Consider the following 22,884-nt stretch of genomic DNA (forward strand, 5'->3'; position numbering starts at 1 on the left):
ACAATCGTTCCTTTAAGCATTCACATACTCCTTTAGCTGGCAGATCCTAACTTTAGGGACAGTCACTTCTCTTTTATACCAATGTCACTGCAAAAAACACCCAAAGATAAGTATCTACCCAGTCAAAGCAAACTTCAGAAATATGCTTATTTCAACTCACATATCCCTTAAAGTACAATTCTTAAGTTAAAACACCATTTTTAATTTTACTTTCTTACAAATAATGAAATTATACATATTTACACTCACACACACATAACCCTCTCTCTAATTCTAAACCCAATAGTTTTCTCTTCCATGAGAATAGTTTGGTAGTATTATGTTGCAGTATAAACATTTATCAATTACAACATCTATAAGTTACAACGGATTTTTTTTATTTTTATGATTTCAGAATAGAATTCCTTAGAACTGTCAAAGCTTTACATAGAAAGAATACCAAAGACAAAGAGGGTTCAGGCTCAATTACAGTAGTGGAACGGAATTTAATAAAGTTCCAATACTACATTTTAATGCCCAAATTTCTTATTGTCTCTTTGAATTGACAAATGTGTGCTCCACAGTATAACAGCAGCAGTGGAACAGCTGGACGACTGTATCAAGCACAAAGGAAGCAACAACACGTGCTGTTAAGTGTCGTTCTGATTGCCTAAAAATGGCAGCCCATGCAGATTTACTCTCTGTTATAAATTAAAACAATTATTTCTCTGGAGTTTACATTTTCTTCATGAAAGAGTCAAACTTTCTGCACGTTAAGAAAGAGGACTTTCAAAAAGGATATCTTCCCTTTCTTTTATGATCAGTTCATTCTGTTCTTCCAACTGCCTGATCTTCTTCTCAAATGATTCCTGCTCAGCTTTGAGTCTTTCTTCTGTTACTTCCTTTTCCTCACTTACTCTGAAAGAAATACAAGTGAAAAGAAAATGCCCATGAGAATAAAATAAAATATGTGCCTACAGCTGTGGTTTACCAAAACTAGATTTATTCCAGAGGTATGCTGGTTTCTTCAGGGATACTTTATGTTTTTTGAATTTTTTAAAATTAACCTTTCACAAGGCAATATTCCACACCTTTGTAATAAAATATGCATGTGGTTTTTACATCAAGAACTTTTGCAATAATCAGAACTGTCTTAAATATGGAAAGTCCTATACTTTATGGGTTCCCAATTATGATCCAAGACTGAAAAATATCGAATTTTTAAAACAAAGGTTTCACCTTTTCATTATCAAATAAGGCACAATTTATTTTGATTTAGATCTTTTTCATACTTCTATTTAAACCCTGTCAATAAAATAAACAACATATATACTACGTAAATATTGCATTAAACATACATAGGTGATTTTACTTTTTCCTGGTACTAATACCCTGCAATCTTCAGTAGCATATAAATAACTGGACTGGAATTTTTAAATGGCATTAAGATACAAAAAGGTTTGCACATTTATTCTTAGTTCAAAAAGGGGTTATAAAGTAAAAAACACTGACCAAAAATATGTATCTTTAATGCTTAACTCTGAAAGGTATTCCAACTCAATCCTATCAAAAATGGGTGGTTTCTGATAAGAGCACAGAGGGGGGAAAAAAAACTAAACATTAGAACTTACCTTAAAATGACAACCCTAATTTTCATGTTACTCTGTGAACAGAGATGTTAGCTCTGAATTTCTGTCACTGGTGATTAATTCTCCAAAGAGAGTACAACACATTTTATTCTATAAGATCACACAGGGATATGTGTTAGTGAAATCCACAGGGAAACCAAATCTTTTCTTTGAGCATCTAAATTTATTTCCTCCCACACCTGTACTCCACCAGAGCAATTTCTGAATAACATGAACTCCACAGCCTTTCCTTTGTTGCTAGCTTTCTGGTGGAGATATTAAGATCAATGAAATAACAGAATGAAAATTAGAATTTTGAATGTTCAAGAGTTGACTGCATCTTGTCTTTGAATTAATTTGTGTGAAAGTGCAGGGCATATAGTAATGTTCAAAAAATAGCTTTATTTTTTCTTGCTTATCATGACATTCCAATCATTTTCCCGACTCCTATTATTTACATTTAGCATACTACTAGGCTCATGTATGGGACTCAGGACCTTCTTTCTACGAGCATAATCTCTAATACAGATACAATTACAAGGAATCCACACAACTAAACAAGGAACAAATATACACATATGTAGAGGATTTATAATCTCGTCTCAGGTTAGCCTGCTCCCTTGTTGCCATCTCTTTACAATGCCTTGCTATTCTTGTCATTATCCTCAACCACATTTATACTAACATCTTTCACAGTAATTCCCCACTGCCTCTTAAGTTTTTTCTAAAATTGTCAAACATTTGAACCATTAATTCATTCTATCATCCAAATCACTCCTCTTCAATCTATCAACTGGCTTCTGAAACACCTTTGCTAGGAAACTGTTCCAGATCAAGTACACCCCCAAACTGTAAATCAGAAAACCACGTACATATGGTGACTGTGGCAAAGCATGCTTATTTCTCTGGGCATCATTACTCCCACTCATAAACAAAAAAGGCTAGACAATTTTAAAAATTCCTTCCAGCTTAAGTTCTATAATTTCCTTTACTATACTATAAACATACTGGAACTATATATATGTCCTTTACAAATATGGAGAGCATTTGTAAAGAACTAAGAAAGATGTTAACAAACATCTGGTCAGGGTACAAGGCATACAATACTGTAATCTATGCAAAAGCTACAGCCATAGGATGAAAGAGGCAGTGGAAGAGGATGACAAGAGAAATATTAAAAAGTGTAATGATGCAAAATTTCGCATGAGGTTAACGTAAAACAAAAGAAGTGATGAATCTGTAGGATTATGCATAAAAGAAAGATGAAATAGGTAATGCTATATATTGTAAGGAGAGAATAAACACTGTCAAGGTGAGAAAATATGTGGCAAGTTCTCTCCCTGTTTAGATTGGTCAAATCTTAAAGATGAGACTGAAGAGGAAAATCCATAAGCAGATAAGAGAAGATTTATTTTCATTTACTTATTAAAAAATATTAACTGAATGCCTACTATAGGAAAAAATAATCACAGTAAGTTTATCCAGTTATGGGATATCCGAAAGGAACCTCACAATGGCCCCTGTCATTTCAATTCCATTCATAAAAGCCAAATAAATATGAGGAATGACCCAAAGATTTGTTTGTTCAAGAAAGCAAGGCTTCCAAGGTCATAAAAACAGTAACAACAAAGCACACTGCCACATTTACCTAACATTAAAGTAAATGAAGAAAGTATGTCTAGAGACTGCCAGGTCAGAACATATACCCCAGCATTTACTTACTCCCTTTGTCAAACCTGAAGAAAATCCATGAAAACTCTAGGGATCACTGACGGCGAAAAATGCTTGTACATATATTCAATAATGCCAGTGGCTATGATGAGCTTCTCCCAAAACTTAAAGTGCTCTATCCAGAAGAACCACTCTTTCCTAAATTTAGTTTCTAGAGATATTTAAAAATTTTGTTGCTACACTATTTAAACAGGGCTTTTTTTTTTAAAAAAAGAAAATCTTTTCTGTTACGCTGCTATGATTAGACTACCCGTTAGCAATTATTATGCTCTGGAAGGCTATAAACTTAACAAGCTGTGTTAAGCACAAAAGGCAACACTTCTATAGGCCTATCTAAAGATATGCATGGCTTCTCTGTGGTCTATTAGCATAGTTAATAGGAGCAAGTGTATTAATACAGCCTTTAAATGCAAAGGACTTGCCAATAAAACAAACTCGAGATTTTATATCCACTCTGAAATATGTCTTCCTGTTTAATTTATGTTCAATAATATTTCCCATGAGGTGTATGTATGAGAAATTATCTGGTATCATGATCTACATTTTTATCAAAGCATTCTCAGACCACAAAGTAACATAAAAATACCTAATCCTCTATCTCATTTAGAGTACAGCAATAAGCTAGTTAACAAAATGAGAATGTAAACACAAAAAAGGGAAATATTTGACTAATAGGATAGAAAAGTTGAAAACTCTGGTAAAGAGGATATTCCCAGTGTTGATTTGTTAATTATTTACAAGGAGGACAATAGTCTGTTCATAAAGAAATAATCATTCAGCATTTATTTAACATCTCAGAGTATTTCTCAATTATGTCCACAAACTGTACTCTTATCTCACAAGGAATGATAATTCATACACTTAGAGTTGGGTGGTTCGGCTGAAAACCATGGCAAAAAACCTGAGTTTCCTTGAAGGCTTATGTTTTAGCTTAAACATCCCTGCACATTCTGTATTTTTCTCCATAAAACAATCTTTTCTGTTTTAATATAAAAAGTTTCCCCATACCCATCTATTCTAAACTTTTTAGTAAAACTAATGTTCTAGGAAGAGATTTATTTTATGGCTTTACATATCCCCAATGTCCTTCTAGGTACTCCAGAAATGTCTTTCTAATGTGAAAGACAAGGTCAAGGCAACGAAGCTTCTATCCCAAAGAGAATTAGTTAGAGCTCACCAATGGTCAACCAGATAAATTTCTTCCCCTGGTTGATATCTCACATTTGGAAGCAGAGAATGCTGGTAGCATTCTATAAATTCTCAATATTAACTTAGTGGATAAGATTTAGAGAGATTAGATGTCCTAGATTTCACAGAACATCTAGCAGACAGAAAGGGATATACTGTTTTTAAGCAAATGTAAATGCATGGTGAAAAAGAAGAGCTTTCATCATTAAAAAAATATATTTATACAAATATATATATATATGGCAGTGAAATCATCTTAATGCCCTCTTTACAAATTTTAACATTTGACTGTAATTTAAAATGTACTGTCTAAAGGAACAAAGGTGCTTTAAGAAACGAGAAACACAGCAATCTATGTCAAAAGAGCTCTAAGAACTACAAAACAACAGCAAATGAATGTAGATGCAAAAATCCTCAACAAAATACCAGCAAGCACAATCCAGGAACATTTAAAAAAAAAAAAAAAGGATTATACATCATGCCTAACTGGAATTTAACCCAGGAATGAAAAGTTGGTTTAATAATCAAACATCAATTAATGTAATATACCATATCAATAAAATAAAGGACAAAAACCACATGATCATCTAAATAGATGCAGAAAAGGGTTTGAAAAAAATCCAACAATGATTCATGATTAAAAAAAAAAAAAAACCTCAGTAAATAGGAGGAAAAGGAAACTTCCTCAACCTGAAAAAGGCCATCTACGAAAAACCCACATCTAATACCATATTTAATGGTGAAAGACTAAGTGCTTTCCCCCTGTGATCACAAACAAGTCAAGGATGTCTGCTCTCGCCACTGCAAGTCAACTTTGTATTAGAGATTATAGTCAGGGCAATTAGGTAGGGAAAAGAAATAAAAGGTATCTAGATTCTAAAGAAAGAAGTCAAACCATCTCTATTTTGCGTGACACAATTTTGTACACAGAAAATCTAAAAAATCCACTTAAAAACTATTACAACTAATAAAGGAGTTCAGCAAGGTTACAGGATAAAAGATTAATATACAAAAGTCAACTATATGTTTATACAATGATAGTGAACAACCCCCAAAAGAAATTAAGGAACCAATTCCATGTATGTCTGCATCAAGAAAAATAAAATACAAAGGAATAAATTCAACAGAAGAAGCAAGACCTGTACACTGAAAACTATGAAAACATTGTCAAAAGAAATTAAACACCTGTATTAATGGAAAGACATTCCATGTTCATGACTGGAAGACTTAACATTGTTAAGATGGCAGTACTCCCCACATTGATCTTCAGATTCAACTCAATCTCTATTAAAATCTCAGCAGGTTTATTTGCAGAAATTAACAAATTGATCCAATCCTAAAACTCATATGGAAATGAAAGGGACTCAGATAACCTAAAATATTCCTGAAAAAGGAGAAAAAGATGGGGATCTCACCCTTGCCAATTTTAAAACCTACTACAAAACTACAATAATCAAGAGTGTAGTACTGGCATAAAAACAGACATATAGATGAATTAAACATAAATAAACACTCATTTTTATAATAAACTGATTTTTCAACCAGGGTAATAAGAAAATAAAAGGGAAAAAACAGTCTTTTCAACATGCAGTGCAGGGAGAACTTGCTATCCACATGCAAAAGAATAAAGTTGGGCCCCTATAACTCACAGCATTTACAAAAATTAACTCTAAATGAATTAAAGACCAAGATGTGAGAGCTAAAACTATAAACTCTTGGAAGAAAATATTGGCATAAATCTTCACAACCTTGAATTAGGCAATGGTTTCTTAGATATGACACCGAAAACACAAGCAACAACAACAAAAATAGATTGGACTTCATCAAAACTTAAAAACATTTGTGCTTCAAATGACACCATCAAGAAAGTGAAAAAACAATGCACAGAATGGGATCAATTTTTGCAAATAATATATCTAATAAAGGACTTGTAAATGGAATATATAAAGAACACTGAGAACTCGACAATAAGAAGACAACCCGGACTTCCCTGGTGGCACAGTGGTTAAGAATCCGCCTGCCAATGCAGGGGACACGGGTTCGAACCCTGGTCCAGGAAGACCTCACATGCCACGGAGCAACTAAGCCCTGTTGCCACAACTACTGAGCCTGCACTCTAGAGCCCACGTGCCACAACTACTGAGCCTGGGTGTCACAACTACTGAAGCCCGCATGCCTAGAACCTGTGCTCCACAACAAGAGAAGCCACTGCAATAAGAAGCCTGTGCACCACAACGAAGAGTAGCCCCCACTCGCCACAACTAGAGAAAGCCTGAACACAGCAACGAAGACTCAACGCAGCCAATAAATAAATAAATATTAAATTAAAAAAGACAACCCAATTTAAAAGGATCTGAATAGATATTTCTTCAAAGAAGATACACAAATAGACAAAAAGTACATGGAAATATGTTCAACATCATTAGCCATTATGCAAAAGGACAGATAAGAATCTTCACAGATTTCTGGTGGAAACATAAAACGGTGCAGCCTCTCTGGAAAACAGTCTGGCAGTTCCTCAAAAAGTTAAACAGAGTTACTATTTGACCCAGCATTCCTAGACATGTACCCAAGAGAAATGAAAATGTATGTCCACACAAAAACTTACACATAGGGCTTCCCTGGTGGCGCAGTGGTTGAGAGTCCACCTGCCGATGCAGAGGACACGGGTCCATGCCCCGGTCCGGGAAGATCCCACATGCCGCGGAGCGGCTGGGCCCGTGAGCCATGGCCATTGAGCCTGCGCATCCAGAGCCTGTGCTCCGCAACGGGAGAGGCCACAACAGTGAGAGGCCCGCGTATCGCAAAAAAAAAAAAAAAAAAAAACCTTACACATATATGTTCACAGCAGCATTATCCATAATAATAAAAAGTATAAATAACCCAAATGCCATCAATAAATGAACAGATAAGTTAAATGTGGTACTGCCTATAAAATTTAATATTATTTGGCAATAAACAGAAGTGAGATACTAATACATGCTACCACAGAAATAAACCTTGAAGTTATCATGCTAAGTTAAAGAAACTAGTTTAAAAAGACTACATATTATATAATTCTATGTATATGAAATATCCAAAATAGGCAAATTCATTGAGACAAAACTAAAGAGTGGTTGTCTAGGGCCAGGAAGGTTGGTGAGAAGTGAGGAGTGACTGCTAATGGGTACAGGATTTCATTCTGATGTAATGAGAATGTTCTAAAATTGATTGTGGTGATGACTGCACAACTCTGTGAATACACTTTAAAAAAACTGAAAAATAAATCAAAGGAATCCAAATTGGGAAGAAAGAAGTAAAACTGTCACTGTTTGCAGATGATATGATACTATACATAGAAAATCCTAAAGATGCCACCAAAAAACTACTAGAACTCATCAATGAGCTCGGTAAAGTTGCAAGATACAAAATTAATATTCAGAAATATGTCACATTTCTATACACAAACAATGAACTATCAGAAAGAGAAAATAAGGAAAAAATCCCATTTACAATTGCATCAAAAAGAATAAAAAACCTAGGAATGAACCAACCTAAAGAGGTAAAAGACCTGTACTCAGAAAACCATGAGACACTGATGAAAGAAACTGAGGACAACACAAACAGATGGAAAGATATGCTGTGTTCGTGTATTGGAAGAATTAATATTGCTAAAATGACCGTATTACCCAAGGCAATTTACAGATTCAATGCAATCCCTATCAAAATACAAAGGATATTTTCACAGAACTAGAACAAATAATTTTTAAAAATTGTATGGAAACACAAAAGACCCCGAATAGCCAAAACAATCTTGAAAAAGAAGAACAGAACTGGAGAAATCACACTGCCTTACTCCAGACTATACTACATAGCTGCACTAATCAAAACAGTATGGTGCTGGCATAAAAAAAGACATTTAGATCAAAGGAACAGAATAAAGAGTCCAGAAATAAACCCATACACTTATGGTCAGTTAATCTACAACAAAGGAAGCAAGAATATACAATGGAGAAAAAACAGTCTCTTCAGTAAATGGTGCTCGGAAAACTGGACAATTACATGTAAAAGAATGAAATTAGAACATTCTCTAACACCATACACAAAAATAAACTCAAAGTGGATTAAAGACCTAAATGTAACACCAGAAACCATAAAACTCCTAGAAGAAAATACAGGCAGAACACTCTTTGACATAAATCGTAACAATATTTATGGATCTATCCCCTAAAGCAGAAGAAACAAAAGCAAAAATAAACAAACGGGACCTAATTAAACTTAAAAGCTTTTGCACAGCAAAGGAAACCATCTACAAAACGAAAAGACAACCTACCGAATGGGAGAAAATATTTGCAAATGATATGATGATAAGGGGTTAATATTCAAAATGTATAAACAGCTTATACTCAACATCAAAAAAGCAAACAACCTGATTAAAAAATGGGCAGAAGATCTGAATAGACATTTTTCCAAAGAAGACATACAGATGGCTTACAGGCACATGAAAAGATGCTCAACATTGTTAATCATCAGGGAAATGAAAGTTAAAACCACAATAAGATATTACCTCACACCTGTCAGCATGGCTACCATCAAAAAGAACACAAGTAACATGTACATCTGAAACTTATACAATATTGTACATTAACTATATCTAAAATAAGAAGTCTGAGATGAAAGGTGGAATGCATGATTTCCCCTAAAATTAATATAATAGTTAAGACATCAAAAATGGAAATGACAAAAATGAATCTGAATACAGGAAGAAAGATCAGGTACAGAGAAAACTGATAAAAAAAAATGTTGCTTTAAAAGAATAAAACACATTTTCCAAGGAACAAAGCATAAGAGGCAGCATGATATGTAATACTTAAAGCTGTGAGATGTCTGACAATTTAAATTCATGTTTAAATTTGAACCCCCCAAAAGTTAACATTCTAATATTCACTGGTTATTTCTTTCAGTTCAAGTATATACTCATTTTATGAAGCAGCCATAATAATTTTCTTTTTTTTTTTTTTTCGGTACGCGGGCCTCTCACTGTTGTGGTCTCTCCCGTTGCGGAGCACAGGCTCTGGACGCACAGGCCCAGCAGCCATAGCTCACGGGCCCAGCCGCTCCGCAGCATGTGGGATCTTCCTGGACCAGGGCACGAACCCGTGTCCCCTGCATCGGCAAGCGGACTCTCAACCACTGTGCCACCAGGGAAGCCCCATAATAATCTTAATACCAAAATCTAACAAGGACTTATGGAAAACAAAAATTATAGTCCAATCTATCTAATAAATATAGCGGAAAAAATCCTAAAAAACAATTAGCAAAGCAAATTCAGTGTTACAAAAAGAAAATATATCCAAGTTCAGTTTAGCCCAGGAAGGCAAGATTTATTTAAGAGTTGAAAATTAACTGATGTAATTCACCATATTAATAGAATAGAGAAATCTTACATAATCATCTCTAAATGCAGAAAAGGCATTTGTCAAACTTCACCTTATTCATAATAAAAACTCTTCTACAATCTAGGAACTGAAGGAACTTCTTCAATCTAATAAAGAACATCCATGAAAAACCTCCAGTATCGTATCTATGAGGATGAAAAAAGAGCACTTTGTCCCTTTCCTTGTACTTTAGGAATAAGGCAAGAGTGTCAACTATTACTACCTCTATTCAATAATGATTGGAGGTCCTAGCCAGTGCAATAATGCAAGAAAATAAAATAAAATGCATACAGATTGGAAAGAAGTAAAATTTTATGTGCCAATGATATGACTGTTATGTAAACAATATTAAGGAATCAGAGAAAATATATCAGAACAAGTAAATTTAGGAAAATCACAATGTTATTGCGGTAGCCAGCCTCTAAAATGGGTCCTGGTGATCCCTGTCTCTTGCTATTCATGTCCTTCTTTAATTCCCTCCCCTTGAGTATGGACTGACCTAGTGATTATCAAAGTTAACTGAATGTAACTTCTGAAGCTAGATTACCAAAATATAGTGACTTCTGTCTTGATTGCTCTTGCTTACTCTGATGGGAGCCAGTTGCCAAGTTGTAATCTACCATATGGAAAGGCCCTAGAAACAAGAAACTAAGGGAGGCCTCTAGCCAATAGTCAGCAGGGAACTGAGAAACTCAGTCTCAGGAAGACATAACTGGAAATTGTAGGAAGGAGAAGTAATACATGTGATGGTAGAAAGTTTACCAACATCCTTAGAAATGTGGAAAGGAGGAAATGTGCCTAATGAACTGGGTAACTAATCTAAGGAGATTTCCAAGTAAAGTGTTGAAAGTACTGCCTGGTTTCTTCCTGGTGTTTACAGTAAATTGGGAGAAGAGAGAGATAAGTTGAAGGAAAGACTATTAAACCAAAATGAGGCAGGGTTTTCATAGTTTCAAAAATTCTCAGCCTCTCCAGATAGCAAAACTGCTAAAATTAAGAAATGTCTTCTGAGTAGATTTCAAAACCAGGACACTGCCAGGAAAATAAAGCTCTGGAGATAAAGACTAGGTAATAACTTCTTTTGAAGACCTCAGAAACATCAAAGTTGATGCCTCAATAGAGTCAAATGAAAAGCACTTTGAAGACATTAAGGTTGGGTCTCACAAATTCTCTCAAACAATGGGGCCTCTGGGAAGCTTACTAGTATTTTAAATGGCTAAAATTTTGTGATAATGTTAGGCAGCCATAGATAACTAATACAGATTTTAACATTAATCAGTCACTTTAAACTCCTCATCAGATCATTCCACCTGCATCTGCTGCTTTATCTCTTTCCAACATGTTGTTTTCTCTTGCCTTTTCATATACTCATAGTTTTATTAATATCTGGATATCTTGGGTAGGACAGTAGTAACTGAGGCAAATAATTTCTATGCTTGGTAATGAGCAGACTTTTCCTTTGGCCAGGTGTTTAGGGTAGAGGTTGTATTTATCTAATCACATGTTAGGCAGGTTTAAGGTTTACTGTTGCTATGGTTACTCTCAGTACACCACAGGCTTCAAATTCCTCTAGGCATAATCACCCCCTCAAGTGGACCAGATGTTTTCCTCAATGTCTGCTCCACCCTTAGCTTTCAGTTTTCCCCTCTAGAGGGTCTGTCTCTCGTGAGGTTCTCATTAGTATTCAACTGCTACTTTTTCTTTTTTTTTTTTTTTTGCGGTACGCAGGCCTCTCACTGTTGTGGCCTCTCCCGTTGCGGAGCACAGGCTCCGGACGCGCAGGCTCAACGGCCATGGCTCACGGGCCCAGCCACTCCACGGCATGTGCGATCTTCCCGGACCAGGGCACGAACCCGTGTCCCCTGCATCGGCAGGCGGACTCTCAACCACTGCGCCACCAGGGAAGTCCTCAACTGCTACTTTTATTAGACACTTATTAGTCTAGGGATGGGGGTCTGGATTGGAGTGGTATTCTCTATTATTCTAATTAGGCTTGTGCTAATCAGACTGTATGCCTGAGTCTTACAAGTGCTCCTGTCTCTCCTCCATAGTTCTGTGATCAGCATGTAACCCTGCCCTCCCACCAAGTTATTTTCTGCTTACCCCCAACTTCAGTGTTGTTTTTTTTTATCTTTTTTCTTTAATTTTTTTTTTTATACAGCAGGTTCTTTTTAGTTATCTATTTTATACATATTAGTGTATATATGTCAATCCCAATCTCCCAGTTTATCCCACCTCCACCACCCGCTTCAGTGGTTTTTACCAGTGCCATATAGGCTACATTTTACAGAATCCCTCTTCCTAAACTTACGGTTTTTGTTACATAGCAAAGATACAGAAGGATCCATGAAATATTTTGCGCACTTTCCATAACAACTGTTGTTCCTCCTCCCAGGCCTGTACCAGGAGGGATGCTTAATCAGGACTCTCATCAAGTGGGGCCTATGGAGAAAAAGTTTGCAAGAGAGTTCAAGCTGCCCCTATACTTGCTGCCCTAGGGGGCTCCCTATTCTTACCTGCCCACATCTGGCCTCTACCAATTTGTTGCCTATTGTAGCTGAAATGTTCTTACCCATTTCCAGAGGTGTCTGCCCCATGTAAGCTAGTGCTCACACCTCATCTTTCCCTGTAGGCACAGGTCTCTCCTGAGACTTTGAGTTAACTGGTTGAACTGAGCGTTCTGTTTCAAGAAATGTCCAGAGCTTGCAGTTTGTTCCACATTTTTTTTTTTTTTTTTTTTTGCGGTATGCGGGCCTCTCACTGCTGTGGCCTCTCCCGTTGCGGAGCACAGGCTCCGGAACGCGCAGGCTCAGCAGCCATGGCTCACGGGCCCAGCCGCTCCGCGGCATGTGGGATCTTCCCGGACCAGGGCACAAACCCACGTCCCCTGCATCGGCAGGCAGACTCTCAACCACTGCGCCACCAGGGAAGCCCTCCACCTTATTTTTAAGTGTAAGGTTGGGAGCAACATTCTTTACAGTCATGTAGACTTAGCTACATAATTATTTATACATATTTATATATTAGTTTTTGCTCCTGTTAAATTAAACAAGGAGGCCATTAGACTGAGGTGCTTCTCGTACCTTAGCAGCCTACTTAAGCAAACCAAAACCTATGCCTATAATGTGCCAAGATTAAGAAGTCAAAACCCAGGACTTACCTGGTGGCGCAGTGGCTAAGACTCTGTGCTCCCAATGCAGGGGGCGTGAGTTCGATCCCTAATCAGGGAACTAGATCCCACATGCTGCAACTAAAATATCCTGCATGCCACAAGTAAAAGATCCTGCATGCTGCAACTAAGACCCAACACAGTCAAATAAATAAATATTTTTTTAAAAAAAGGAATAAAAACCCAAGAACAACCTGTCACAAACAGCCACCTAGGTTTTCCCAAATAAGGCAATTGCTTAAGCTACAGCCAATCAAATACTTTCCTTGCTTTGCTTCTGAGCTTGCTTTATAATAAAGTCTCTCCCCTCACTCTTGTGCGTAGAGGGCTCCCAACGACTTCTGGTTCAAGGCTGCCCTATTTGATTTTTGCTCAAATAAAGTCTTAAAAATGTGATATGCCTCAATTTATTTTTGAAAACTCTTATTTTCCTCCCAATTTTCAAAGCTGGAACAAGTTTAGCAACAAAATAACTATAACATTAGATTATAACCCATAGAACTATGATATTTATTAATGTTAAAAGATAACCTGAGGCATTATTACATTACCCACAGGAGCTAGGAAAGAGATTTTTACAGAGAAGGGGTGGAAGCCAAGCAAGGAGAGTATTTTCCTGGCTACAGTGTAAGCAACTGCCTTATTTAGGAAAGCCCAGGTGGCTGTTTGTTATGGGTTGTCCTTAGGTTTTGATTTCTTAACCTTGAGGCATTAAAGGTATAGGTTTCGGTTTGCTTATTTAGGCTGCTAAAGCATTAAAGCCTCCTCAGGCTAATGACCTCCTTATTTAATTAATTTAATATTACTTTAAAAGGAGAAAAATAGCTTTCACAGTGAAAAAACCTGGCAAAAGCTACCTTAATCATGCGATCAAGGTTAATATCATCAGTAAAAAGACATATTAATTTCAGGTAGCCCCTGCTATGACATACTGGAAAGGCACATCGCTTCTGTGGTATTCTTGCCAAAAATGCATAATCTGAATCTAATCAAGAGAAAACACTAGACAAATCCATATTGAGAGACATTGCACAAAATATGTGATTAGTGCCAAGGTTATGAAAGACCAAAGAATTATCACAGATTAGAGAAAACTAAGGAGATGTGACAACTAAATATGATGCAAGATACTGAACTGGATATTGGATTAGAAAAATGTTATCAGTGACATGACATTGGTGAAATGTGAATAAAATCTATAGTTTAACTGACACTACTACATTACTGTTAATTTCTTAGTTTAGATAACTGTACTATGATAATGCAAAATGTTAACAGTATGGAAAACTGAGTAAGAATATATGGAAATTCTATCTTCATAACTTTTCTGTAAGTCTAAAATTATTTCAAAATAAAAAGGTTAAAAAGAAACAAACTCAACCTAAACATAAACAGAGTATGTATGGGAAGTAGGGAGAGTGTCAAAGAGGGATTTTTCTTTATTGCAGTTTTTTTTAATAAGATGACAATTTTAATATTTGTGTAATTACATTAAAATTAGGAGGAAAGGTATACCATAAAGTGAATAAAGATGCAATTTCTGGCTCTGTAAGAGCGAATATAAAGTATCACTCAATATTATCCAATTCCCTTTGTTGTGTCCTAATCAATTAATTTAAAAACTACTAGAGAGACCTTCAAGATGGCAGAGGGGTAAGACATGGAGATCACCTTCCTCCCCACAAATACATCAGAAATACATCTACTTGTAGAACAACTCCTACAGAACACCTACTGAATGATGGCAGAAGACCTCAGACTTCCCAAAAGGCAAGAAACTCCCCACGTTCCTGGGTAGGGCAAAAGAAAACAGAAAAAAACAGAGACAAAAGAATAGGGACAGGACCTGCACCTCTGGAAGGGAGCTGTGAAGGAGGAAACGTTTCCACGCACTAGGAAGACCCTTCACTGGCGGACACAGGGGGTGGCGGTGCGGGGGGAGCTTCGGAGCCATGGAGGAGAGTGCAGCAACAGGGGTGCAGAGGGCAAAGCAGAGAGATTCCCGCACAGAGGATCAGTGCCAACCAGCACTCACCAGCTTGAGAGGCTTGTCTACTCACCTGCCTGGGTAGGTGGGGGCTGGGAGCTGAGGCTTGGGCTTCGGAGGTCAGACCCCAGGGAGAGGACTGGGGTTGGCTGCGTGAACACAGCCTGAAGGGGGCTAGTGCACCACAGCTAGCCAGGAGGGAGTCTGGGAAAAAGTCTGGAGCTGCCGAAGAGGCAAAAGACCATTGTATCGGGGTGTGCGAGGAGAGGGGATTCAGAGCACTGCCTAAACGAGCTCCACAGACGGGGCGCTAGCCGCGGCTATCAGCGCAGATAGTAGAGACAGGCATGAAATGCTAAGGCTGCCAGCAAGAAGCCTGTGTGCAAGCATGGGTCACTAACCACACCTCCCCTCCTGGGAGCCTGTACAGCCCACCACTGCCAGGGTCCCATGATCCAGGGACAACTTGCCTGGGAGAACGCACAGTGAACCACAGGCTGTTGCAATGTCACTCCGGCCTCTGCCACCTCAGGCTCGCCCCGAATTCTATGCCCCTCCCTCTCCCGAGCCTGAGTGAGCCAGAGCCTCCTAAACAGCTGCTTATTTAACCCCGCCCTGTCTGGGCGGGAACAGATGCCCTCAGGTGACCTACATGCAGAGGCGGGGCCAAATCCAAACCTGAGCCCCTGGAGCTGTGCGAACAAAGAAGAGAAAGGGAAATCTCTCCCAGCAGCCTCAAGAGCAGCAGATTAAATCTCCACAATGAACTTGATGGATCCTGCATCTGTGGAATAACTAAACAGACAACAAATCATCCCAAAATTGAGGTGGGGGACTATCAGAGCAACAGTAGACTTGGGGTTTGCTGTATGCGAATGACTGGTTTCTGGTTTTATGTTTATCTTAGTTTAGTATTTAGAGCTTATTATTATTGGTAGACTTCTTTATTGATTTGGCTGCACTCTTCCTTTTTTTGTTTTTTTTTTTTACATATATATTTTTTTCCTTTTTCTCTTTTTGTGTGTATGTGTATGCTTTGTGTGATTTTGTGTGTATAGCTTTGCTTTTACCATTTGTCCTGGGTTCTGTCCATTTTTTTTTTTTTAAATATAGTTTTTAGTGCTTGTTATAATTGGTGGATTTGTTTCTTGGTGTGCTTTCTCTCTTTTTTTCCTTCTATCCTTTTTCTTTTTTTCTTATTACTTTTTAATTATTTTATTTTATTTTTAATAATTTTCTTAATTTTTTTTATTTTAATAACTTTATTTCATTTATTTTTTTCTTTCTTTCTTTCTTTTCTTCTGAGCCATGAGGCTGACAGGGTCTTGGTGCTCTGGCTAGCTGTCAGGACTATGCCTCTGAAGTGGGAGAGCCAAGATCAGGACACTGGTCCACCAGAGACCTCCCAGCTCCACATAATATCAAATGGTGAAAGCTCTCCCAGAGATCTCCATCTCAACGCTAAAACCCAGCTCCACTCAAAAACCAGTGAGCTACAGCGCAGGACACCCTATGCCAAACAACTAGCAAGACAGGAACACAACTCCATCTATTAGCAGAGAGGCTGCCTAAATTCATAATACGGTCACAGACACCCCAAAAAATACCAGTGGACACGGACCTGACCACCAGAAAGACAAGATCCAGCCTCATCCACCAAACACAGACAATAGTGCCCTACACCAGGAAGCCTACACAACCCACTGAACCTTAGCCACTGGGGGCAGACACCAAAAACAATGGGAACTATGAACCAGCAGCCTGTGAAAAGGAGACCTGAAACACAGTAAGTTAAGCAAAATGAGAAAACAGAGAAAACCATAGTAGATGAAGGAGCAAGGTAAAAACCCACCAGACTAAACAAATGAAGAGGAAATAGGCAGTCTACCTGAAAAAGAATTCAGAATAATGATAGTAAAGATGATCCAAAATCTTGTAAAAAGAATGGAGAAAATACAAGACATATTTAACAAGGACCTAGAAGAACTAAACAGAAAAGAAACAATGATGAACAAAACAATAAATGAAATTAAAAACTCTCTAGAAAAAATCAGTGCAGAATAACTAGGAGAAGAACAGATACGTGACATGGAAAATAAAATAGTGGAAATAACTACCACAGAGCAGAATAAAGAAAAAAGAATGAAAAGAAATGAGGACAGTATTAGAAACCTCTGGGACAACATTAAACACACCAACATTCGAATGATAGGGGTCCAAGAAGAAGAGTAAAAGAAAGGGACTGAGAAAATATTTGAAGAGATGATAGTTGAAAACTACCCTAATATGGGAAAGGAAATAGTAAATCAACTCCAGGAAGCGGAGAGAGGCCCATACAGGAAAAATCCAAGGAGAAACACGCCAACACATATTAATCAAACTATCAAAAATTAAATAATTGATATTATTAAATAATTATAAATAATAATTAAATAATTGGTAATTGATATTTATAGGACATTCCATCCCAAAACAACAAAATACACTTTCTTCTCAGGTGCTCATGAAACATCTTCCAGGAAAGATCATATCTTGGGTCACAAATCAAGCCTTGGTAAATTTAAGAAAATTGAAATCATATCAAGTGTCTTTTCTGACCACAATGCTATGACACTAGATATCAATTACAGGAAAACATCTCTAAAAAATACAAACACACAAAGGCTAAACAATACACTCCTTAACAACCAAGAGATCACTGAAGAAATCAAAGAGGAAATCAAAAAATACCTAGAAACAAATGACAATGAAAACACGACGATCAAAAACCTTTGGGATGCAGCAAAAGCAGTTCTAAGAGGGAGGTTATAGCGATACAATCCTACCTCTAACAAGAAGAAACATCTCAAATAAACAACCTAAACTTATACCTAAAGCAATTAGAGAAAGAAGAACAAAAAACCCCCAAAGTTAGCAAAAATAAAGAAATCATAAAGATCAGATAAGGAATAAATGAAAAAGAAATGAAGGAAACCATAGCAAATATCAATAAAACTAAAAGCTGCTACTTTGAGCAGATAAACAAAATTGATAAACCATTAGCCAGATTCTCCAAGAAAAAAAGGGAGAAGACTCAAATCAATAGAATTAAAAATGAAAAAGGAGAACTAACAACTGACACTGCAGAAATACAAAGGATCATGAGAGATTACTACAAGCAACTATATGCCAATAAAATGGACAACCTGGAAGAAATGGACAAATTCTTAGAAAAGCAAACCTTCCGAGATGGAAACAGAAAGAAATAGAAAGTATTAACAGACCAATCACAAGCACTGAACTTGAAACTCTGATTAAAAATCTTCCAACAAACAAAAGCCCAGGACCAGATGGCTTCACAGGCAAATTCTATCAAATATTTAGAGAAGAGATAACACCTATCCTTCTCAAACTCTTCCTAAAAATTCAGAGGAAGGAACACTCTCAAACTAATTCTATGAGGCCACCATCACCCTGATACCAAAACCAGACAAAGATGTCACAAAAAAAGAAAACTACAGGCTAATATCACTGATAAACATGGATGCAAAAATCCTCAATAAAATACTAGCAAACAGAATCCAACAGGACATTAAAAGGATCATATACCATGATCAAGTGGTGTTTACCCCAGGAATGCAAGGATTCTTCAAATATGCAAATCAATCAATGTGATACACCATATTAACAAACTGAAGAATAAAAATCATATGCTCATTTCAATAGATGAAGAAAAAGCTTTTGACAAAATTCAACACGCATTTATGACAAAAACCCTCCAGAAAGTAGGCACAGAAGGAACTTACCTCAATGTAATAAAGGCCATATGACAAACCCACAGCCAACATCATTCTCAATGGTGAAAAACTGAAACCGTTTCCACTAAGATCAGGAACAAGACAAGGTTACTCACTCACACCACTATTATTCAACATAGTGTTGGAAGTTTTAGCCACATCAATCAAAGAAGAAAAAGAAATAAAAGGAATCCAAATCGTAAAAGAAGAAGTAAAGCTGTCACTGTTTGCAGAAGACATGACACTATACATAGAGAAGCCTAAAGTCTCTACCAGTAAACTCCCAGAACTAATCAGTGAATTTGGTAAAGTAGCAGGACACAAAATTAATGCACAGAAATCTCTTGCATTCCTATACACTAATGATGAAAAATCTGAAAGTGAAATTAACAAAACACACCCATTTACAATTGCAACAAAAAGAATAAAATATCTATGAATAAACCTACCTAAGGAGACAAAAGATCTGTATGCAGAAAATTATAAGACACTGATGAAAGAAATTAAAGATGATACAAATATATGGAAAGATATACCATGTTCTTGGATTGGAAGAACCAACATTGTGAAAATGACTATACTACCCAAAGCAATCTACAGATTCAATGCAATCCCTATCAAACTACCAATAGCATTTTTCACAGAACTAGAACAAAAATTTCACAATTTATACAGAAACACAAAAGACCCTGAATAGACAAAGCAATCTTGAGAAAGAATGCTTGAGGAATCAGGATGTCAGACTTCAGACTATTGTACAAAGCTACAGTAATCAAGACACTATTGTACTGGCACAAAAACAGAAATATAGATCAACGGAAATGGATAGAAAGCCCAGAGATAAACCCATGCTCATATGGTCACCTTATGTTTGATAAAGGAGACAGGAATATACAATGGAGAAAAGACAGCCTCTTCAATAAATGGTGCTGGGAAAACTGGACAGCTACATGTAAAAGAATGAACTTACCACACTCCCTAACATCGTACACAAAAATAAACTCAAAAGGGATTAAAGACCTAAATGTAAGGCCAGACACTAAAACACTTAGAGGAAAAAAAAAGGGAGAACACTCTTTGACATAAATCACAGGAAGATCCTTTTTGACCCACCTCCTAGAGAAATGGAAATAAAAACAAAAATCAACAAATGGGACCTAATGAAACTTCAAAGCTTTTGCACAGCAAAAGAAACCATAAACACCACGAAAAGACAACCCTCAGAATGGGAGAAAATATTTGCAAACGAAGCAACTGACAAAGGATTAATCTCCAAAATATATAAGCAGCTCATGCAGCTCAAAATCAAAAAGACAAACCACCCAATCAATAAATGGACAGAAGACCTAAATAGACATTTCTCCAAAGAAGATATACAGATGGCCAACAAACACATTAAAGGATGCTCAACGTCACTAATCATTAGAGAAATGAAAATCAAAACTACAATGAGGTATCACCTCACACCCGTCAGAATGTCCATCATCAAAAAATCTACAAACAGGGCTTCCCTGGTGGCACAGTGGTTGGGAGTCCGCCTGCCGATGCAGGGGACACGGGTTCGTGCGCTGGTCCAGGAGGATCCCACATGCCACGGAGCGGCTAGGCCCGTGAGCCATGGCTGCTGAGCCTGCGCGTCCAGAGTCTGTGCTCCGCAACAGGAGAGGCCACAGCGGTGAGAGGCCCACGTACTGCAAAAAATAAATTAATTAAAAATAAATTAAAAAAATTTTTTTTTTAAATCTACAAACAGTAAATGTTGGAGAGGGTGTGGAGAAAAGCAAACCCTCTGGCACTGTTAGTGTGAATGTAAATTGATACAGCCACTATGGACAACAGGATGGAGGTTACTTAAAAAACTGAAAACAGAACTACCATACGACCCACCAATCCCACTACTGGGCATACACCTTGAGGAAACAATAATTGAGAAACAGTCATGTCCCACAATGTTCACTGCAGCTCTATGTACAATAGCCAGGACATGGAAGCAACCTAAGTGTCCATCGACAGATGAATGGATACAGAAAATGTGGCACATATATACAATGGAATATAACTCAGCCATAAAAAGAAATGAAATTGAGTTATTTGTAGTTAGGTGGAAGGACCTCAAGTCTGTCATTCAGAGTGAAGTAAGTCAGAAAGAGAAAAACAAATACCGTATGCTAACATATATATGGAATTATATTTAAAAAAAAGGTTCTCAAGAACCTAGGGGCAGGACAGGAATAAACACGCAGATGTAGAAGCAAGAAGAACTACAATCCTGCAGCCTGTGGAACAAAAACCACATTCATAGAAAGACAGACAAGATGAAAAGGCAGAGGGCTATGTACCAGATAAAGGAACAAGATATAACCCCAGAAAAACAACTAAATGAAGTGGAGATAGGCAAGCTTCCAGAAAAAGAATAGGAGATAGGTAAGCTTCCAGAATAATGATAGTGAAGATGATCCAGGACCTCGGAAAAATAATGGAGTCAAAGATCGAGAAAATGCAAGAATTATTTAACAAAGACCTATAAGAATTAAAGAACAAACAAACAGAGATGAACAATACAGTAAGTGAAATGAAAACTACACTAGAAGGAATCAATAGCAGAATAACTGAGGCAGAAGAACGGATAAGTGACCTGGAAGACAGAATGGTGGAATTCACTGCTGCGGAACAGAATAAAGAAAAAGGAATGAACAGAAATGAAGAAAGCCTAAAGGACTTCTGGGACAACATTAAACGCAACAACATTCACATTATAGGGGTCCCAGAAGAAGAAGAGAGAGAGAAAGGAACAGAGAAAATATTTATAGTCGGAAACTTCCCTAACATGGTAAAGGAAATAGCCACCCAAGTCCAGGAAGTTCAGTGAGTCCCATACAGGATAAACCCAAGGAGAAACACGCCAAGACACATAGTAATCAAATTGGCAAAAATTAAAGACAAAGAAAAATTACTGAAAGCAGCACGGGAAATACGACAAATAACATACAAGGGAATACCCATAAGGTTAACAGCTGATTTCTCACCAGAAACTCTACAAGCCAGAAGGGAGTGGCATGATATACTTAAAGTGATGAAAGGGAAGAACCTATAACCAAGATTACTCTACCTGGCAAGGATCTCATTCAGATTCGATGAAGAAATCAAAAGCTTTACAAACAAGAAAAGCGAAGAGAATTTGGCACCACCAAACCAGCTCTACAATAAATGCTAAAGGAACTTGTTTAAGTGGGTAACACAAGAGTAGAAAAGGACCCACAAAAGCAAAGAGCAAACAATTAAGAAAATGGTCATAGGAACATACATATCGATAATTACCTTAAAAGTGAATGGATTAAATGCTCCAACCAAAAGACACAGGCTGCCTGAATGGATACAGAAACAGTAACCTATGCTGTGTACAAGAGACCTACTTCAGACCTAGGGACACATACAGGCTGAAAGTCAGGGGATGGGAAAAGATATTCAATGCAAATGGAAATCAAAAGAAACTTGGAGTAGCAATACACATATCAGATAAAATAGACTTTAAAATAAAGAATGTTACAAGAGACAAGGAAGGACACTACATAATGATCAAGGGATCAATCCAAGAAGAATATATAACAATTATAAATACATATGCACCCAACATAGGAGCACCTCAATACATAAGGCAACTGCTAACAGCTAGACAAGATGAAATCGAGAGTAACACAATATTAGTGGGGTAGACTTTAACACCTCACTTACACCAATGGACAGATCATCCAAACAGAAAATTAATAAGGAAACACAAGCTTTAGAGGACACAAAAGACCAGATAGATTTAATTGATATTTATAGGACATCCATCCAAAACCAGCAGATTACACTTTCTACTCAAGTGTGAATGGAACATTCTCCTGGATAGATCACATCTTGGGTCACAAATCAAGCCTCAGTAAATTTAAGAAAACTGAAATCCTATCAAGCATCTTTTCTGACCACAACGCTATGAGATTAGAAATCAATTACAGGGAAAAAAACG

At 37.1% G+C, this 22,884-nt stretch overlaps 1 protein-coding gene across 4 annotated transcripts in view; it reads right to left on the minus strand.

Annotated features, from left to right (window-relative positions):
* Window positions 1-22,884, minus strand: part of KIAA1328 (KIAA1328 ortholog) — a 386,036-nt gene that overhangs the window by 330,144 nt on the left and 33,008 nt on the right. For all 4 annotated transcript variants that reach the window (XM_060310184.2, XM_030876580.3, XM_060310181.1 and 1 more), the window contains one exon: window positions 782-897. In XM_060310184.2, the coding sequence (XP_060166167.1) occupies window positions 782-897 (116 nt within the window). The remainder of the gene's footprint in view (window positions 1-781; window positions 898-22,884) is intronic.

This window comes from Globicephala melas, chromosome 13, assembly GCF_963455315.2.
Source record: "Globicephala melas chromosome 13, mGloMel1.2, whole genome shotgun sequence".
In the NCBI taxonomy this organism is placed as follows: domain Eukaryota; kingdom Metazoa; phylum Chordata; class Mammalia; order Artiodactyla; family Delphinidae; genus Globicephala; species Globicephala melas.